Source organism: Fusarium keratoplasticum, chromosome 1 (assembly GCF_025433545.1).
Source record: "Fusarium keratoplasticum isolate Fu6.1 chromosome 1, whole genome shotgun sequence".
Lineage (NCBI taxonomy): Eukaryota > Fungi > Ascomycota > Sordariomycetes > Hypocreales > Nectriaceae > Fusarium > Fusarium keratoplasticum.
The window spans coordinates 2,669,266-2,686,714 of NC_070529.1; the positions used below are offsets into that span (position 1 = coordinate 2,669,266).

The 17,449-nt window shown below is 54.0% G+C and overlaps 3 protein-coding genes across 3 annotated transcripts; 1 reads left to right on the forward strand and 2 right to left on the reverse strand.

Moving 5' to 3' along the window:
- Window positions 1-5,632: 5,632 nt before the first annotated feature.
- On the forward strand, window positions 5,633-6,163 carry NCS57_00078900 (uncharacterized protein; the record flags this gene model as incomplete). Its single annotated transcript, XM_053050868.1, has 1 exon — window positions 5,633-6,163. One exon carries the CDS (start codon window positions 5,633-5,635, stop codon window positions 6,161-6,163), a length of 531 nt encoding a protein of 176 aa, XP_052919383.1.
- A 467-nt stretch (window positions 6,164-6,630) lies between these two features.
- On the reverse strand, window positions 6,631-9,033 carry NCS57_00079000 (uncharacterized protein; the record flags this gene model as incomplete). The annotated part of the gene is made up of 6 exons (XM_053050869.1): window positions 6,631-7,075; window positions 7,132-7,816; window positions 7,869-7,940; window positions 7,993-8,304; window positions 8,354-8,379; window positions 8,447-9,033. 6 exons carry the CDS (start codon window positions 9,031-9,033, stop codon window positions 6,631-6,633), a joined length of 2,127 nt encoding a protein of 708 aa, XP_052919384.1.
- Window positions 9,034-10,330: 1,297 nt separating this feature from the next.
- NCS57_00079100 (DH domain-containing protein) lies at window positions 10,331-16,470 on the reverse strand (the record flags this gene model as incomplete). Its single annotated transcript, XM_053050870.1, has 3 exons — window positions 10,331-10,447; window positions 10,502-11,599; window positions 11,647-16,470. 3 exons carry the CDS (start codon window positions 16,468-16,470, stop codon window positions 10,331-10,333), a joined length of 6,039 nt encoding a protein of 2,012 aa, XP_052919385.1.
- Window positions 16,471-17,449: the final 979 nt, after the last annotated feature.

Sequence of the window (17,449 nt, forward strand, 5' to 3'; positions counted from 1 at the left end):
TCCATGCAACACGACCTCAGAGCCACAGTCTTGGACGACTATCACTATCACTCACAGCCCCCCCAAGATGGCCTGCCTGGCCTCTTCCAACAGGCCCCCCAACTTGTCACCCGCCCGCAACCACTCGAGTCACCCTCCAACTCCTCTCATCCAGGCACCAAGAACATGCAGAGAAGCAGGCACCGAAGTTTTGGTCGGCACCAACTCCTTTAAGCGCGTTGCTCCCGTCACCTTGCAGTGCCCTCGCAGCTTGACTCACATGAGCAATTCCAAGTTCATCTTTGATCTGATTGGAACAGTTCTCGTGCTTCCCGCCGACTGTCTCTCCCTCTCCTTCGCGTTTCTCGCGCAGCGACTCGCTCTTATGTTGATCGCGAACAACCCTTGGCAAACCTTCTTGAGCACTGACTCAGACCAGTCCCAATTCGTGGCAGACTTGCGGGTGCGAATGCGACGAGAACGGCAGTGGCAGTGGCAGCCAAGTACGAACTCTGGCTCTTACGCTGACTCTAACCCCCGATAGCAGACTGATTGCAACACAGGGCTCTCCACCAGTCACTTAACTTAGTTGATGGTGGCTAGTAGGGGCTTGGGCCGACGCTCGTAAACTGCCCCAGACGGAAGTGGCCCAGCGCTGACGGCGTCTAATCGATCCAATGAATGCTTCCCTATCTGCTAGCACAGGCGCGCAAACAACCATTGCTCAAGAAAGCGGGGATCATCGAGGCCAGAAGGCGCAGTGCGACAAAAGGACATTGACGTGGATCAGCAGCTCTAGCGCCGTGGCCCCGGTGTGCGCAGAGCCCCAATCGGAAGAATTGGCTTGATCACAGCTTGGCCCCGTGGACCACTGACTGTCTCTGCCTTCCAGACCCCGGCCCATCCAGCTTCAAGGTCCATGCCGGTAGACATCACGTTGCGCATGCCTCGCAGGGCTTGCGTTACCTCTTCCCCCCTTGACACAACCGGCTCCAAGGCTGGGGCTCACTGCAAGCCTCGTTACAGATCAGAGCCTGAGCCCTGGACTGCGGTATCACGCTTCTCACCCACCGCCCGCCCACGCCATCGCATCGCATCGCATCGGCATCCCTCGCGAGCCACGCCACAGGCGGTTGATAGATCTTCGCGACTTTTCTCTCACAGCTCCAACACAGCCTCCTCCGCATCATCAGACCGTGACAGAAGCTTCAAAAATAGCTTCACAACTCGAAACACTCGTTATATGACAACTCATGCATTGGGGCAAAGCAAAAGTGAGCCCTGCATTCGCATGTTTCATCGCTCACCGGTGACCAGCAGTCGCCTTTGCTTGTTTTCACTGTTACACGCCCGTTGGAAACTGGCACTCTGGACAAGCCACTCACTCGGTGATGGAAGGAACTCAGAGTTGCACCGGGCACTGCAATCGACACCTCTATCATGGTATGATGGGGTAATTTTCGGGGGAGGGTAAGTAGTTTGACTGCCAGGGATGCGTACCTTACACCCACTAGTCTTGGTACATATCCTCGATCCCCGAATGTCAGACCCAAATCCCGCTTGCCAGTTCCAGATCGACCAGCCCAAACGTCTATCTCGTCTAGAACTGGAAAGTTGGTTGAGTCAGCACTTGTTTCAATGTTGCCGGGTACAGTAAACTAGGTTTGAATAAAGATGCTGACCCAGGAGCTCACGAAAAGCCACATTTGTCCAACGAGTCTAGGTATGACCAAGATGGCAAACGCTAGGGATTTCACGCAGTTCTTCACCAGTATCGCCGATGGATTTCAATTCATCGTGTCTGGACCACGGTTATCAGGATTTCGCAAAAGGCTCAGGGATGCCAAGGAACGCCTACCAGTTCCAGGCCCGTTCAAACCCAGTCCAGGTAGGTCCAACTACAACATTGGGCATCAGAAATACCTTATTGCTTCTCGCAAGGTATTTGACTGATACCAGACCGGCATTTAGACGGTCATGGGAAGGTTGTGGCGGGTGGAGGTGGACCGGCGCAGCCCTGCAGACGATCGTTCCCCCAGAGCGCCCCTTTCCTGGCGAGTTTCGACGTTCAGAGACAAGTCTCAATGGGTTCGGTTCTGAAGCAATAAGGTGTGACCGACGCGCGCGGCATCCCCACTCGTCTAGGGTCGACGACATGGGTTTGACACCAAGTCGATTTTGGAACAGCTGAACATGATGAGGCTTGAGCCACGTCCGACCGAGCCATTCCAAATGGCACCCAGTCTTCCCCAGGTCAAGGACCGTAAAACAACTATTCACGAATGAAGACCGCCACCCTCGTTTCAGACAAGGACACATCAACCACGGTCCCGTGTTAATAGAAAACCCCCCAAAAATGTCTCCGGACATGACCGTCAAACGGTTGCAATTCACGCACACAGAAACCCTCCGGATGCCACTAACTACTGGCCGCTATCACTTGAGGGGGCTTAGCATCGATCGACAAGGGATACAGTAGCTTGCAGATTGAATTGTCGCTGCCTACAGAAGTCGATCAATACCTGTTCGGTGTTAACCTTCAGCGGCGATTTACCACTAGCTAGCTCGTGTCTGGCCGGCCAAGGAACGATCATGACATAACGCAGGACAGTATGTCTTTCTTGTCATGAGCGCAGCCGAACTGAACACCAAGCATCATGCTTTGTCATGCCGCCAGTGTCAGATGCATCCGTGGAACGCCGAAATTGGCTGCAAGATGGCTAATGGTGCAAGACATTTTAGGGGACGTCCGACCAGGCACTCTCAGCCTTAACGAGCTGAGAACCACTACTGTCTAAACGGGATATTGGTCATGCTGTATTGGTTCTAATACGGAGCTGGAACAGTGCTGCGTCTGCCGGGATCCAAGGTCGACGAGAATACCAGGTCAGGGGAACCGCAGAAGCAGGTCAGCACAGATGTTTACGCCCGGCAAGTTTGGAACATGGTGCCTGGGCACGTTTCATGATCGTCTACACATGAGATCCTACGCCATCAGGATGCGGTTCTTGGAAACGGAGCTGCGGTAGTTCGGCGTGTTGTTGTAAGTCTAGCTCTGATGAACTTGGCCAGAGTCCCCACCAGATGTTGAACGCCTCACAAAGATATTGCAGATGGGTGGTACCGAGAATCCTTCGTCCTTTTGGAAAACCGACCACGGGGATCTTCATCCTCCTGTGTTAAAGCATCTCTTGAGAAGGTGTCTAAGCAATATTGAGTGGCCCTTGCGGACCCTTCCTACGCTTCACAATTGCCCATTTCCTGCGACGAGGAGATTCACAGTGGGACGATCTACTAATCTACAATTCACCCTTGGGTATGGTACGGCATGACGAGATAGCAGTACTGGCAAATGGTGTGACGCCTGGAGCGATAATGGAGCTATATGAAGTGGCAATCATGAGGGGCTATGGGTTCACTGGGGATGGAGCATGGGGCTATTTTCATGTGATGAAGCACTCGATGAGGGCTCCTGCGCATCCTTTGGGTCGCCTCCAAGGGCACACACAATGCTTCTAGGCCTCGAATTAGCCAGGCGCCAGAACCGCCAGTTGCGTTCAGGCCCTGATCGCAAAAAGTAGGGGGCTCGTTGTCGAGAAAATCTGCCTTGGGCAGTCTCTGCCAAGTTTGGATGGTGTAAGTGATGTTGTCTTGGGAGGAAGTGCGGCGTAGTTTACAGCCAAGGAGACGAACCCAAACGTGGTCATTTATAACAGTCATTGCTAATATTTGTTTGCCATATGCGTTGATATTGGCAAGTAACAAGCCAGCAGCTCTCTAGAGGAGCGGAGGTGTGGTCGAGATAGTAAGGAGGGTTCATTGACGATGAACAAGCACTGTTTTTTATGGCAAAAACTCACCATGGGATGGCCTCATGAGCTCTGGACTCGAAATGCCATCACGATTCTGATGCTTGGTCAATCGTAGCATGTAGTGTTAGTCCAAGGGGGCCTAGAAACGTAGAACAATCCCTAAGTTGTGCCATCCATGATGCGGAAGTACTGCAGTTCTCGATATGAATCAGCTTAAGCGTATCGGGAAGAGATTCGGCAGCTGTGAAAGCTCAGTGGTAGTGCATAGAACCCTCGGCAGCAGAACGAAGTCGGCAGTGCTCACCATGATGTTGGAACTTGAGAGTAGTCCCTGAAAATAGAGAGTGTTTTTTCGCGGAGGGGGCTAACCTTCGTGGACTTGACTAATGAGGGAAAAGCTGTTGAATGTAAGCATGATGGCTCTGCTCTGATGTTGCCGGCTGCCAACCTATTTTGCCTCTGTAGGTTTGGGGTTCCGATATCGCCTGTATTTCGTCAAAGCCATCTGTCTATAGCTATCAATACGGCTTCAGAGGCACGGGTCTCTATCATGAGCTGTTAACCTGGGATTATGGCAGTTTATAGCTACAAATGAGGTCTTGCGCAAGAAGAAACATCATGTCTCGATGGAGGATTAATCGCGTGAGCTGCCTTTGCTAAGGTGAGGGTGTACACATTACGAGATTACCTAATCTCTAGCATCATATACGAAAATATCTGAGACCTTTGGGGGGTTTTAATTGCTCTTTTCTATCCTTATCATCTTCATCTTGAGTAAGTTATCTTGACCAGGCGTTTCTGAAGAGCATCTCGTGCCCATGTCTTGATCACCAACTCGCACACTTAAGCATTAAGGACAGATAAGGCATCTTACAAACAACTTGAACCTAATATGTGTATACCCTGTAGGATTCAAGAGTTCTCTTCATCTCAGACATGCCGTTGTCTATTTCCCATTCGGAATACGAGAGGTGGTGCTCCCGTCCGAAGCCGTTATGCGAGGCAGTATAGGGTAAGCGACTTGACCATATCACCATGTCATTGATCGAGTGCTAACATCCAGGCTTATGACGGTTTCACATGCTGCGTTTCGTCTTTATGGCGTCGTCGACCACGCGTTCTCTCGGCCTTATTATCGGATCTCGCCTTATGCGAGAGCTCTACCACGTTTCGTGGCTTGGGTTCGCTTTACACAGCTCTTGTTCGTCTGCAGTGAAACTATGAGATACAACAGAGCAGGGAATAGGCCGATGGTGAATATTGGGTCTCACAAGCAAAAAAGAAAACGAGTTACATTAAAATCTGTACCTACAATATCGTGGTCATGAGATAAAGCTTGTGATATCCGACTGGCAGGTCTCAAGAACGAGTCTTATGTAATCCATCATCTTTCACTCTCTCGTGTCTCCCTTGACCGCATGATCTCTCATTCACACCCGGAAACGACAGCGTCTTTTATTTAAAAAAAAAAATCAACATTTACTGTTTGACACGCGTTTCTTCCTTGTCTCTATAGACAAACGTGTTCTTTTATCTTGTTACGGACACGGTTGCTCGTTGAAAAAAAGAGCGCAAAGATTAAGACACTTCAGCGCCGCTGGTTGGTACTTGGGCTCTATTAGCGACGTAGAGTGGTCGCCAGGCAGCGACCGCCTCTGCCCATAAAGACCAGCGACAACAACAACACTAGGGAATCTGGTCAAGAGAGAGAAGGAAGAAGAGGAGAAGAAGAAGCTCACGTATCAACCGCGACACGAAAAGCGCAACCCTAACAACGAATATACACCATATCTCGCACATCCCAGCTACACTCTCACACCCCGGAAAACCCCTCCCCCGCCATGTCGTCCTTCTTCGTCGAGCTCTGGGAGGGCATCTTTACGCCCGGCCCGACGCCCACCCTCCTCAAGGCCGCCAACGGCTCCTTCGCTGCCCTCCAGCTCGTCCTCCTCCTCCTCCTCGTCGCCACCTACAACATCCACTGCCTCGTCCTCTCCATCCTGTGCGCCGGCCTGTGGTGGAGCGTCAACTGGTTCGCCGCTGAGCTGGCCGTCGCGCAGCGCGAGCAGCGCGAGAAGGAGGAGAGGGAGAAGCGCGAGGCCGCCCGGGACGACACCACCACCGACGACGAAGACGAGACCGAGACCGAAGTTGAGAAGGCCTCCTCCGCACCCGCCGCTGCCGTCCCGAGCAAGGCGCCGCCTGCCAAGGATCCCACGACTCTTGATGCCGCCGCCGCCGCGGGGCTGGAGCCCGTCGAGCCAAAGGGCGAGGTGACGCAGCGCGTCGCTGCTGGTGGCACTCATTCGAGCGTCAGCACCGAGGACGAGTGGGAGAAGGTGTCCGAGGCTGAGAACGAGAAGGACAAGTAGAAGACTGCGCTGCGCTGCGCGAATGCGCGTGTGGTGTGCGCGTTGGCAGCTCAGCTCGTCAACGCCATGACGACGATGGATATAACAGGAAGAGATCGGAGATGACGGACGGCGGTGCAAGAGGCGCGACAACGGTGTTGTTGGGGATACCCTTTGCGAGATCTGTCATTTCTGCCTTGTACATGGGACAGCGTGGACGTATTCATTCATATTACTACCCTCAGACTTAGAGGCCATCTCTGGCCATATCTTGATATATGATTCTAAGCATCGCAGCACCTCTATAGACGTGCTCCATGTTCCCAGTCAGACTCCGGTCCTGCCGCGTCTAGTTGCCCAGAGTATATACCTCTTTTGCCTTCCCTACCGATGCGCTATTATACCCAAATCCAGTGTGACAATTCGAAACTCTAGATTGCTGATGCCATGTCTATGTAAGACAGTCCTCAGCCCTGTAAATACCCAAGTTATAGATCTTTCAGCTTCCGCGTTACATGCGCCGCAACCAAGCTGCTCATGGCGCCGATGAACAAGCAAACCGCAATCGCATTCGGTCCAGTCGGATCTGACGGTTCCTTTGAATCTCCAGCCAGCTCAGGGCTCTTTCCCGGCTCCAGGATGGCAAACACGATGGTGGAGATGAAGGTTCCGACAAACTGCGGTAGCGTCGTGTAGATGTTGAGAATGCCAAAGTAGATACCCGACAGCTCGCCCGTCGATGCTGTCGGAGGTGAGTCGCCCGGCCCATGCTCTAGACGCAGAGGAGCCTCATCTGAGTCGAGTTCCGGCAGCTCGATATCGGGCTCGTCCGAGATGCGACGATATGTGCCGTCGGCACCGGCGCCACCGCTGAGTTTGTTGACCTCAACGCCGAGAAAGGCGGATGGCGCCCACATGGCAAGTGTCCACGGTCTGTAGGTTATTCATGAGTATGAAGGCACGACACTTAAAGGGGATCTGTCACTCACATGCCGCACAGGCACACCAGCGCTGTCGCGAATCGGAAGCTCGTCGCAAAGGGCGCCAAGGACATGGCGCCAGCAAACATCAAGTGCCCAATCATCCATGCAGTTAGTAAACTCGGCTTCACCTTATTGAAGCGTGTCAAGAAGCCTGCGATGGCCTGGGGTGGCCGGTGAGTATACGAATTGTCTTCGGGCGACTGCACAAACATGGGCAGCACCCAAGCCCCGGCAAAGGTGATGATGGAGTAGATGACGAGCGCAGTGCTACCAATACGCCCAATCGCTCCAAGAGTATCCTCAGACTTTCTCGCGTCGGCTGGCACATCGTAGCGGAAGTACGTTTCGCCTACCCATGTGGTGCTGTAAAAGAGAAAAGGGAACCAGCCGATCCACGCCCAGAACTGGGCCCAGCAGATGGACTGGATTCGAGGAGGAAGGTTAAGCAGAGTCGAGTAGATCTGACGGAAGACCTTGAACCGACCCTGATGCTGAGTAGGCTTGGATGAGATCAATACGCGCTCTGTGACGGCCCAGCATGTGAGAGCTGTTGAGCCCAGGATGGAGACGGTCGAGATGACAGTGAGCTGCTTGAACTGCGTAGAGCCGAGCGTGGTTCCAAATATTTGCACCAAGTCAACAGCTCCAGCACCATAGGCGATCATGTGGCCGATGGCAGACATGCGACTCGCTATAGGAGAAGGCGTTAGCTATGCATGCAAACCAAGTAGAGTTAAACCTACACCAAGCTGCGCCCGACTGTTGCTTATCCAATGGTAGAGTATCTACAACGAGACTCTTTGCGCATGACATGACTGAATCTGTTAGCAAGAAGACACAAACATTACGTATGTTTAGAATACCAACCAGCATTGATGGCAAAGTCCACAACATAGATGGCCAGAACAGCTAGCACTATTGTAGGACGTTTCGCCCCCTCCTCGTCTTTCACCACCCATCCCACAATCTCTCGTGTGAAACCAAGGACGAGAAGATTGATGGCGACAATTATAGAGCCAATGACCATGAGCGGTCGTCGACGACCCCATCTTGACTTGCTCTCGTCCGCAATGACTCCAACAACGGGCTGGACTACGAGGCCGGATAATGGACCAGCAATCCAGACTAGAGAGGTGCTGCTCTTGCTAAGGCCGAGATTAAGCAGATACGGTGTGCAATCTGTACGAGCGTTAACAATTGATCGCTTAGCTAGGAATTGTAGACTAACATGTCATTTCAACACCCCATGTGAAGCTGAAATATGCCACACGAGTTAGCGACTCGGACTCTATAGGTGGTATCATGACAAAAAGACACGTACGTCACGCCAATGGTGATAAAGTTCAACAACACCATTCGCACCGCCTCGGTGTTGCCCTTGATCGAGGGCGTTCCCGACCAGCTCGCCATGTTGGCCGGGTTATATCTTTCGCGCCCGTAATCCTCGCTGTCCCTGTCGAAGCTGTCTTCGCGATCGTCGTTCGTGTCGAATTGCCTGAGGGCACGGCCGTTATGGGCCTCGGCGCTGGAGGAAGAGGGTGTCTCTATCGGAGGAGAGGCTTCCCTGGACGAGCGCGACACGTCAATGGACAAGACCGAGGCCGAAGGCGAAGGCGTTGCTGAAGGCGTGGCCACGAACGAGAAGGACGATGATGGGGAAGACGAGCGGGCGGCGGCTGCTGAAGGGACGGCAAGGTGCGTGCTGGACGGGGGCCGTCGAGGGTTCTGATGCTGTGGTCGTGATCGTGAGCGCTGGTTCTGTTGCTGCTGAGTTTGAGGCAGAGTCTGAGGTTCAGAGTTGCTACATTGCTCCTCGTCAAGTTGCTGATGATGCTGCTGTTGCTGCTCAGGCTGTTGCGGGTACTCCCCATGCCCCCCCTGCTCTTGCGGCGAGCTTGTCGCGGGCATTTCGTGTTGTGTGGGTCATGGAACGGAAGCAAGAATAGACGGGTACCTTTTCTTACGTAGCTTGTACCAGGGTATAAATGAAGCGAGAGGAAGATGAGGACAGAAAAAAAAAGGCTTGGCAGATGCTAGAGATAATGAATCCTTGGAGGAGAAGGCTAGATCTATTTCTGTTACAAGGAAGGTGCGGTCTGACTCCGCTGCAACTCTTACTGTACCTAATGTAATGTACCTGCCCCCTTACTCTTGTTTAAGGGAGGGTGGCTAGGAAGGTGGGATGGTTCTCGTTTCCCTTTTCGGTAGGCCCATCATCGGCTCCTGCCCGCCTGTAGTGGGCGGGCGGGAAGAGCCTCCGCCAAAGTCTGGGGTTTTAGTTCAGAGTCACATGTCAACAGTAACAAGGTCTGGGGCAAGAGTCCACTTGGTGTAGATCTTTGCTACTCTATGGATATAAGACCTATATCACGGCTTGATCGACTGTCTCGACATTGGCAGGGTCCATTATATCGATTCTACAGTACATCCCACCTATGACTTTTGGAATCTCCAATTTGTTCAACCGCTGGGTAGCTGGTTCCACCCTGATCAGTCTCCTTGTCACGCACAACACCGTGCCTCAAGCTTTTGACAATCATTTATTGTTCTGGTATCTCATTCCAAACTCGGCTCAGCACCCTCCTCCCTTGTCTCTTATGCATGCCCTTCCTACTTTAATATGAGCCTGTAATATTCATGGTGCAATGCTAGCAATGCGAGCCCTGCCCGCCAAGTTTTCTCCTTGTTCCTCCACCCGCAACATCCGAAATCTTACATACGCTGTTGGTATTTTCTTCTGAACGCCGAGCTCCCTTCCTCGTCTCCTAGTCCTCGACACATGGATGCTTTCTTCCACCTCCTCTGATGTGATGTGACCCCTGCTGTACTTGTACTTCTCGCCATTCGAGGACATTAAAGGAGAGCCAAACCACAATACACAAGTCCAAACAAATGAGAGCTCCTGAATCAAACCGCACACGCAAACACAATAACGCAACTTCCAGAATAAACAAGGGTCAGTGTCTGATCCATGAAGCAAAGAACAAAAGGTGGTAAAGAAGATCAAGAAACCAAAAGGAAAGACGGGCTCTCATTGCTGAGCGCCTTTCCTCCTCGTTGCGTTCCAAATCGCATGTCCGTGGAATAAACGCCCATAGCCCCCTCTTTAGTCCTAGTACATAACCTCTTTGATGCATTACGTAGTTCAATAGTAAAGTCAAGTCATCGCTTGCTTGCTGATGCATGAGTTGCAGCTTTGCCGCCGCTAGAAATCGGCCAGCTTGGCAAAATGTTTCGACCAGATCCATCCGACCTGGTCACTGGGATCGTCCTGGTTCTTTGCCAACCAGAGCTCTCCTTTCTCCGCGATCACATCGAAAATCTGGAACAGGAGTCAGTCAATCCCCCTTGTCATCCCATGAGACGGTTTACTTACCTCGCCAGCCTGATAAACCAGGTATGGGTAACCAGCTTCATGCTTTGTCGTAGCAATGTTGAACTCAAATAACGATGCTGCTAGCCAGAGCACATTGTACCCATCTGCTGTCGGTCCCCGTTCCCGTGATGATGCACGGGACGACCGGGCACTGTCTTCCGGTCCGTCAGCCATCGGCAATGCTGAGTGGAAGAGGCCAGAGAACCGCCGTCCTTCCTGAGGCTGGTTCTGAGAACTGTATGTGGTGTGTGAATCTCGGAGGTGGTGCGTATTCGAGTCGGAGCTCTGTCTTGGAAGACCACCAGAATCAAAGCTTCGTCCCGTGCTTGGTCTGGTGGAAGCAGCAAAGGACCGTGAGCTGCCTGGCATCTCTGGGGATAAGGGTGACGCAGTGCCTTGCTGGTGACCGCTGATACCAGCATAATAATCACGGTAGTAATACTGGTGCGGACTGGGGATGGTTCCCGCTCCAGCGCTGGTGGGCGACATGGTGTATGAACCGCTGTGACGCTTGAGCACATCTGGAGGTGGGAGACCTGGTGCCTGTTCGCCATTGACGGAATGACCCCGGCCTCGCGAATCGTTCTCCGATGGGCGTGACCGTATCCTGAGGGATGATGCTTCATCCATGCTTCGTGTGGTTGATTGAGAGACTCTGCCACGATATGCAGGGTTGAGGATTCCAACATTGGCCACCTGCTCTTGTGCGTATGGGAAATCTCGATGGAAGGTGGCAACAACATCCTTGAGGTCTGGCATGTCAGGGCAGTCACCCAGCACCACCTTCATCTTCTCCTTCCAGATACCGTACCACTTCGCCTGGATATTGACAAAGTTGCCAAGACAAATGTTGCCGATCTTTTCTGTCAGGGCAGACAGTTTGGGAAGCTCTTTCTTGAGAGTGTCGTTCAGGGCCTCGTATTGCTCGACAAGCTCGTTGAGCTTCGAGTCGATGCTCTTGCCCGCACGCTTCAACTGCTCGTAACGCTCAAAGTCCACGCGGCGCTTTTGCCGCTTCTTCATGGCCAGTGATGGGTTGCCATATGCCTTGATAACATGTTCAAACGGCTCAATAACATGCTTTCGAACTTGTGACAGCTATGACTTGTCAGCATGACTTCATCGGGATGTCTTTCTTCACTTACATGTTCCTCAAGCGCAACCTTTTCCAAATCCTGTATCGAGATGTTGAATTGAACCCACTTGCTCTCCAGCTCGGGATAGTTTCCAGGCTGGAGTCTCATGACCAGCTCGATCGACGACAAATACTGGAGAAACTCGTGGACATAGGCTGAAACTTGTCTCGTGTAGAATTCGACATCCCGGAGCACGACCTGCAGTCGCAGATAATCGTCACCAAACTTCTCGTTGAGCTTGGCATAGTCGGCGTCCTCGGATTGGCGGCTGCCCGAACCCTGAAGTTTATCAACTCGTTTTCCGAATGCCCGCGCAAACCCAGCCTTGACATCAGACTCTTTCCGTTTCCTTCCCACGATTTGCCCGACCAGTTCAAAGTTCTTCTTGGTTTTGTTAATCTCGATAATGGCTGTTTCGAGAATATCTTTGGCCTCAAGAAGGCCTTCTCGGTCGGGGTGGTCCTGCGGCGTGTGCTGGAGAAGAGTCATGATGAGATTGGGGTATTTGGTAATGCGCTGCATTGGCTTGATGAGGAGGGAGTCCAAGTCCCATGCAGCTGTCAAGTCCTTGGCAACCTCATTGCATTCGTTCAGCCACACCTTGACAGTGGGATCTTGCTGGATCTGAATGAGGCGCTTTGCCGCTCCGTCACTGTTCCTCAAGAAGCCCTCATGAGCCAGCTTCATCTTTTCCATATTGGCCTTGAAAACAGGGCCGAGCGCGACAGTCCGATCCTTGGCATCATCGATATCCGCGGGGTTCAAGTGACCAGGCTCCGACATGAATGAGCCCTCTCTGGAGAGATTCGAGCGCCGACCCTGCATTGCATAGACGGCTGAGACTGCTTCCTTGACTTGAGCAAAGAATGAAGTGTGGAACGAGATGATCTCATCCGTGTTGCGGAAAATGAGCTTCACAGTGTTGCCGTCGAGCTTGGGGCATGCTTCGGCCGTCCCCTTGTAGATTTCTTCGACGATATTCATATCCCGGACAAATACGGCCTCAGTGTCGACAAGTTCCTTGATTACGTTTCGACGTTGAATCAGCCGCTGCTTCTCCTTTCCTGTCGGCCCGTTCTTGTCCTGTGCCTCGGAGGCCCCGTCGCCATTGAGCGTCGCTGAGTCGGCAAAATATTGGTTCTGTGTCCCCAGGGAGGCTGTGTCCATTGACTGAGGAGTCATCATTGTTGGCATATAATCTTCCGAGCCACGTTCAGAGTTGACGAATGTGCTTCCGCTTTGCGACTGTTCATAAAACACACCGGAAGCCCTCTGAGAGTTGCACGCTGAGCCAGATGTCGAGGCAGGAATAGGTGGGGGTTCGTGATTCGGTGACGGAAAGTAGGAGAAGCTCTTGCTCGCCCTGTTGGAGAGATAAGGGACCGAGAATCCATCACCTGTATCAAGTTCCGGAAGCTGATGGCCTAGGTATGGCGATCGACTCGAGTCTATCGAGGGACGGACTTCAGGCTGAGTACTGTGCATCTCTAGGGGTCGGATTGTCGGCCCTCGATCTCTATGAATAGACATGGTTTCGAAGATTGTCACATGGCCATGGTCGCCATTGTCGTCCTCATCATCAATGTCTGGGAAGGCTGGCGAGCGGGTTGCAGGAGACACCTCAGCGCTATCGACGGTGTAGTCCGTCCATGTCGACTGTTGACTTGCTCGGTTAGGTGCAGACAGTGTCGGTACCATGAGATTCGTTGAAGACTCTGGGCGCTGATGCTCATAATGGGGGTATTCGTTATCGTCTGTGCCGTCAGCATCGAAAGATTCGCAGGTAGAGGCCCGATGAGAAGAAACCCGATCGTCAAATTGCGATTCCGACCTGCACTCTTCAGTTCTGTTGTGGTCATCCGTCTCCTCGGTGCAGGTATCGGTGATAGCGCCATCATCCTCATGGTGATAATGCACAGCGCCCTCATCTGCCTCCGATTCTGTCTGACATTCTGATTCATAATCATGCTCGATGCGAGGAAACGGCACCGTCTCTTCCCGCTCCTCGGCTGGCCGCGGTTCCTCGTAGGGTGGATGAGATGGCAAGACGGCAATGGTAGCCTCGAACAGTGACTGATGATCTGGTTGAGAGCGAACATCCTCCTCAAATACAGTGAACGCTCCCGGGATCACAGGCTCCTCAACCGCGCTGTGCCTCGGTGTCGTGTCATGGGAGTCCTGGATCGTATCGTGCGTGGTTCTCGGCTGTACCGGCGAATCGGGCTCATCGTGGAATGGGTACTGATACTCGACCTTTGGAGGTGTGACAGTCCTCTGTGCCTGCGGGCTTGGTGGTTTGACAATGGTGATTGGCACTTGAAGCGGAGACAGGACAGGCCTTGGCGGAGTCGTCTGTGGCTCGTTATCGAACTGGGTCGTTTCTGACGTTGCTGAAACTGCAGTTTGAGGCCGTACTACAGCATCGGCGATAGGGCTGGGGGCTGGGAAGCTGCCAGGGACGCCGAGTGTAGGTGAATCTGAATCCCGGACCACAGACTCAGCAGGTGGTGTCACTTCTGGGCTTGCAATTGTCAGTGCAGCTGGTGGTAATGCTGATGCAATATCAACAGGACTCATCGTCGAGTCGTCCATCGCTGGTGAAGGGTGATCCTCGTGGGTATCCAGATGAGCCTGTCCGTGTGACACTCCAGGATCTATCACGTTCAAGGCATTTTGGACTTCTGTAGCTGTAGATAATTCTGGAGAACCAGGCTCTTGGATGACTGGTGGCTCCGGCATTGCATGACTGTCTGGAATCGGCGGAACTGGAGGGATATCGGAGGTCGCTGGAGACTCTACTGCATCTGGCTCTGGGGTCCGCGGTGATGTCCCCGTAGAGGCAGAAGCGGCAGCGGCGGCCTTTGCCTTTGCCTTTGCAGTAGCCTCCATATCCCTCCGCCTTCGTTCCGCTGCCTTCTGCCGTGCCTCGAGGGCCTGGCTCTCACGGATAGACTTAGTATACGCGAGTCGAATGTGTTCTCGCCGCTGCTCGAAATCGATCGGACCGACAGATATCTTTCGCCGTCGAGGGGATGGCTCTGCAATCTTGGACGGTGGGAAGGAAGGGGGAGCCGGGGACCTAGCCCTCTCTACTGCCCTCATTCGTGAGCTTGCCGTGGTGGCCACGGAGACAGGTTGTCGGGGTCGAGAACTCCTCAGGGGAGGAGAGAGCTTCGGCGGGGGAGCAATTATATTGGCCTGGAGCCGATTATTACTTGTTGGTGTGACGAGAGACCGAGGTGCCGCTTTTCGAGTGACGCCGCCCTGGGTGGGTGTCTTGGCTCTCGAAGTCGGTGTTTTCGCTCGGCTTGTTGGAGTACCTGCCCTTGATATTCGGCCATTAACCGTTGGTGGCCTTTTGAAAGTAGAGGGGGAGTTGGAGCGTGTCGATGAGGGTGTCGTATCGCTTGGACTGCTGAGTTTTCTCACTGAGCGCGGTAGCTTGGACGCAGATCCACCCCCGGCGGTGGTATTAGAGGCGGTGCCTTTTCGAGAAGGCGTCTTGCGGGAGGGGGCAGAGCCCGATTGAGATTTGGGAATATCGCTCTGTGACCGCGTGTGGCCTTTGTGAGCGGGATCCTGTGCGGGCTGGCCGTCAACACCGTCGCCGTTGAGGCTACGATACCAGGTGCTTGGGGACGAGGGCTCGGCGACATCTGGTGGGTCAGATAGGCTTCTCTGGTGGCTCCAGGGATGGTGCAGGCTGGATTCAGACGTCCTCCGTGGGCGGACGCCCTCAATGCCATAACCAGCAGTCAAGAAGTTGCGCTGCTCGGGGAGGATCTCGCCGAACAGCAAGCCTTGAGAACGAGAAGGTGTGGGGGAAGCAGAAGTTGGTTGAGGTGGGGATTTTGGTGCTAGGTTGGTCATGGATTTGGAGGCATTTGGGTTTCCACTAACGGCGCTTCGTGGTTTGCCTATACGACTCGCAAACGATTGAGAATTATTCGAGACCTGATCCTCGGCAACAAACCTAGACCTCTGAGAACGAGCCGACGAGGAGGATGCAGACGGACTATTTGACGTGCCGGAGCCGTCACGCAATGTCGAGTAAGACGTTGCACCGTTTCGCGGCTGTGTACTGGGCCCGCCGACATCCCGCCTAGTCTTAGCTGCAGCACCTGTATGCGCCGGGGCACGGGGGATTGAAGAAGGTGCAGCACCATTCTGGTCGAACCGCTTCTTGAGGTCCCTCACGCTGGGGTGAGATGCAGTGGGCTTGTAGCCCGGGAGGGCGGGCCTGTTGTCGACGGGATTTGAGGCGGAACGCAGGTTGGTTCTGGTTGGGGAGAGAACGGGGTGCTTGGGGGTAGAGCCGTCACCGTTGGAGCGCAACGACGGGCGCGGGGTGGAGGCGGCCATGGGAAGTGTCTCGGGGTGGTTCTGGAAGGGGATTGCCCGGTAGCTCTTGTAAAAGTCGTCGGGATTTACGGGGGTGAAGGCATGATGGGCGTTTGCGGAGGTCGGGTCGAGGACGTCGTCGGCGTACGGCGCGGGAGGGTGGGAGTAGGCGCCGTGATAGTCGAGATGGGATGCAGGGGCGGCTGCGAGAGCAGGATCGAGGAGGTGATGCTCTGGGTGCTGATGATGGCGGAGCTCAGGGTCGTGAGGCAGCTGGCCCTGGAGGTAGGCCTGGGCTTGAGCGTCAGCGTCGCGGACGAGCCGGCGTTCGTGGTCGAGGCCGAGGTCGCGGGAGCGATGGAGTCGGTGTCGTTGGGGATGGCGATGTAGGTCTTGGTGAGGCTCGAAATTGGGATTTCCAAGGCCCGAGTCGACGTCTTGGAGGTCCGGCTGGAGGCCCGCGTGGAGGGCCATATCCATGTCGTGGTCCATGGTGGCCTGAGCATCGGTCAGGCTCGTCGAGCGGAGCGACTGGTCGGGGGACTAGAGACCCATGCAGCGAGCATCGATGCGTTGGCGTTTGGACGTTGTTGGTGTGCGGGCGGGCGTTGGTGTGAGGCGTACTCTCGATAGGCGTGGGTGTATGTAGGTAAGGTAGGTGTAGGTACTGTACCGTAGTGTAGGTCGGCGGGCGGGCAGCGAGTGCGGTAGACCTGGCGACTGGGAGAATTGTAAATGGACCTGGAGGGCGCAAGACGACCAGGGGGTGGGAGAGCGTCACCGGCTCTGGCAGACTCTCACAGGTTCACAACTGTGGGAGCCATCCGCGGACGACAACGAGTGAGCAGGAGCAGTAATGACGGGATGGGGCCTGTCCACACCGTCCCAGGGACTCTAGGGGAGGGATGAAAATGGGAGTGGACACTCTCAGTGGAGGCAGCTGCTGGAGTCGGCCGTTCCAACTCGTCATCCGCAGGCCAGCTTCTGCCAGAGGCTTGGGGGCCCAGGGCGATGACGGGGATGCTGGCACTTGAGATGCAATGCAGCACAGCTTTGAGTGAGCAGGTCCGTGATAAATGGGCACGAGCTGCTGGAGGCGCAGATGAGAAATTGCCAGTATTCCGAGGGCACAGGGCAGGACAGCACAGGGCAAGGTCGTATGAGGCTCGAGAAGGTGTGGTTCTCAAGGGGAGGATCCTCGACTGGACGGGAATGCTTCACAAGGAGGGAACAGGAGCAGCAGATATGAACAACAACGACGGCAAACGACTGCAAACGGCACCAGAAGCGAGCTCCGGTGTAGGGAAGGAGAGAGAGAGATGGGAGAAAGAACGATATCTCAAGACGTACAGAAAAGTACGGAGTGAGTTGAGGTCCCGGCAGGGTGAATACAAGCGTCGCGCGATAATCTAAGGTAGAGACCGCGGCGGCCTCACAGGGCTCGAAAGGTACAAGCCAACGGCACCTTCCT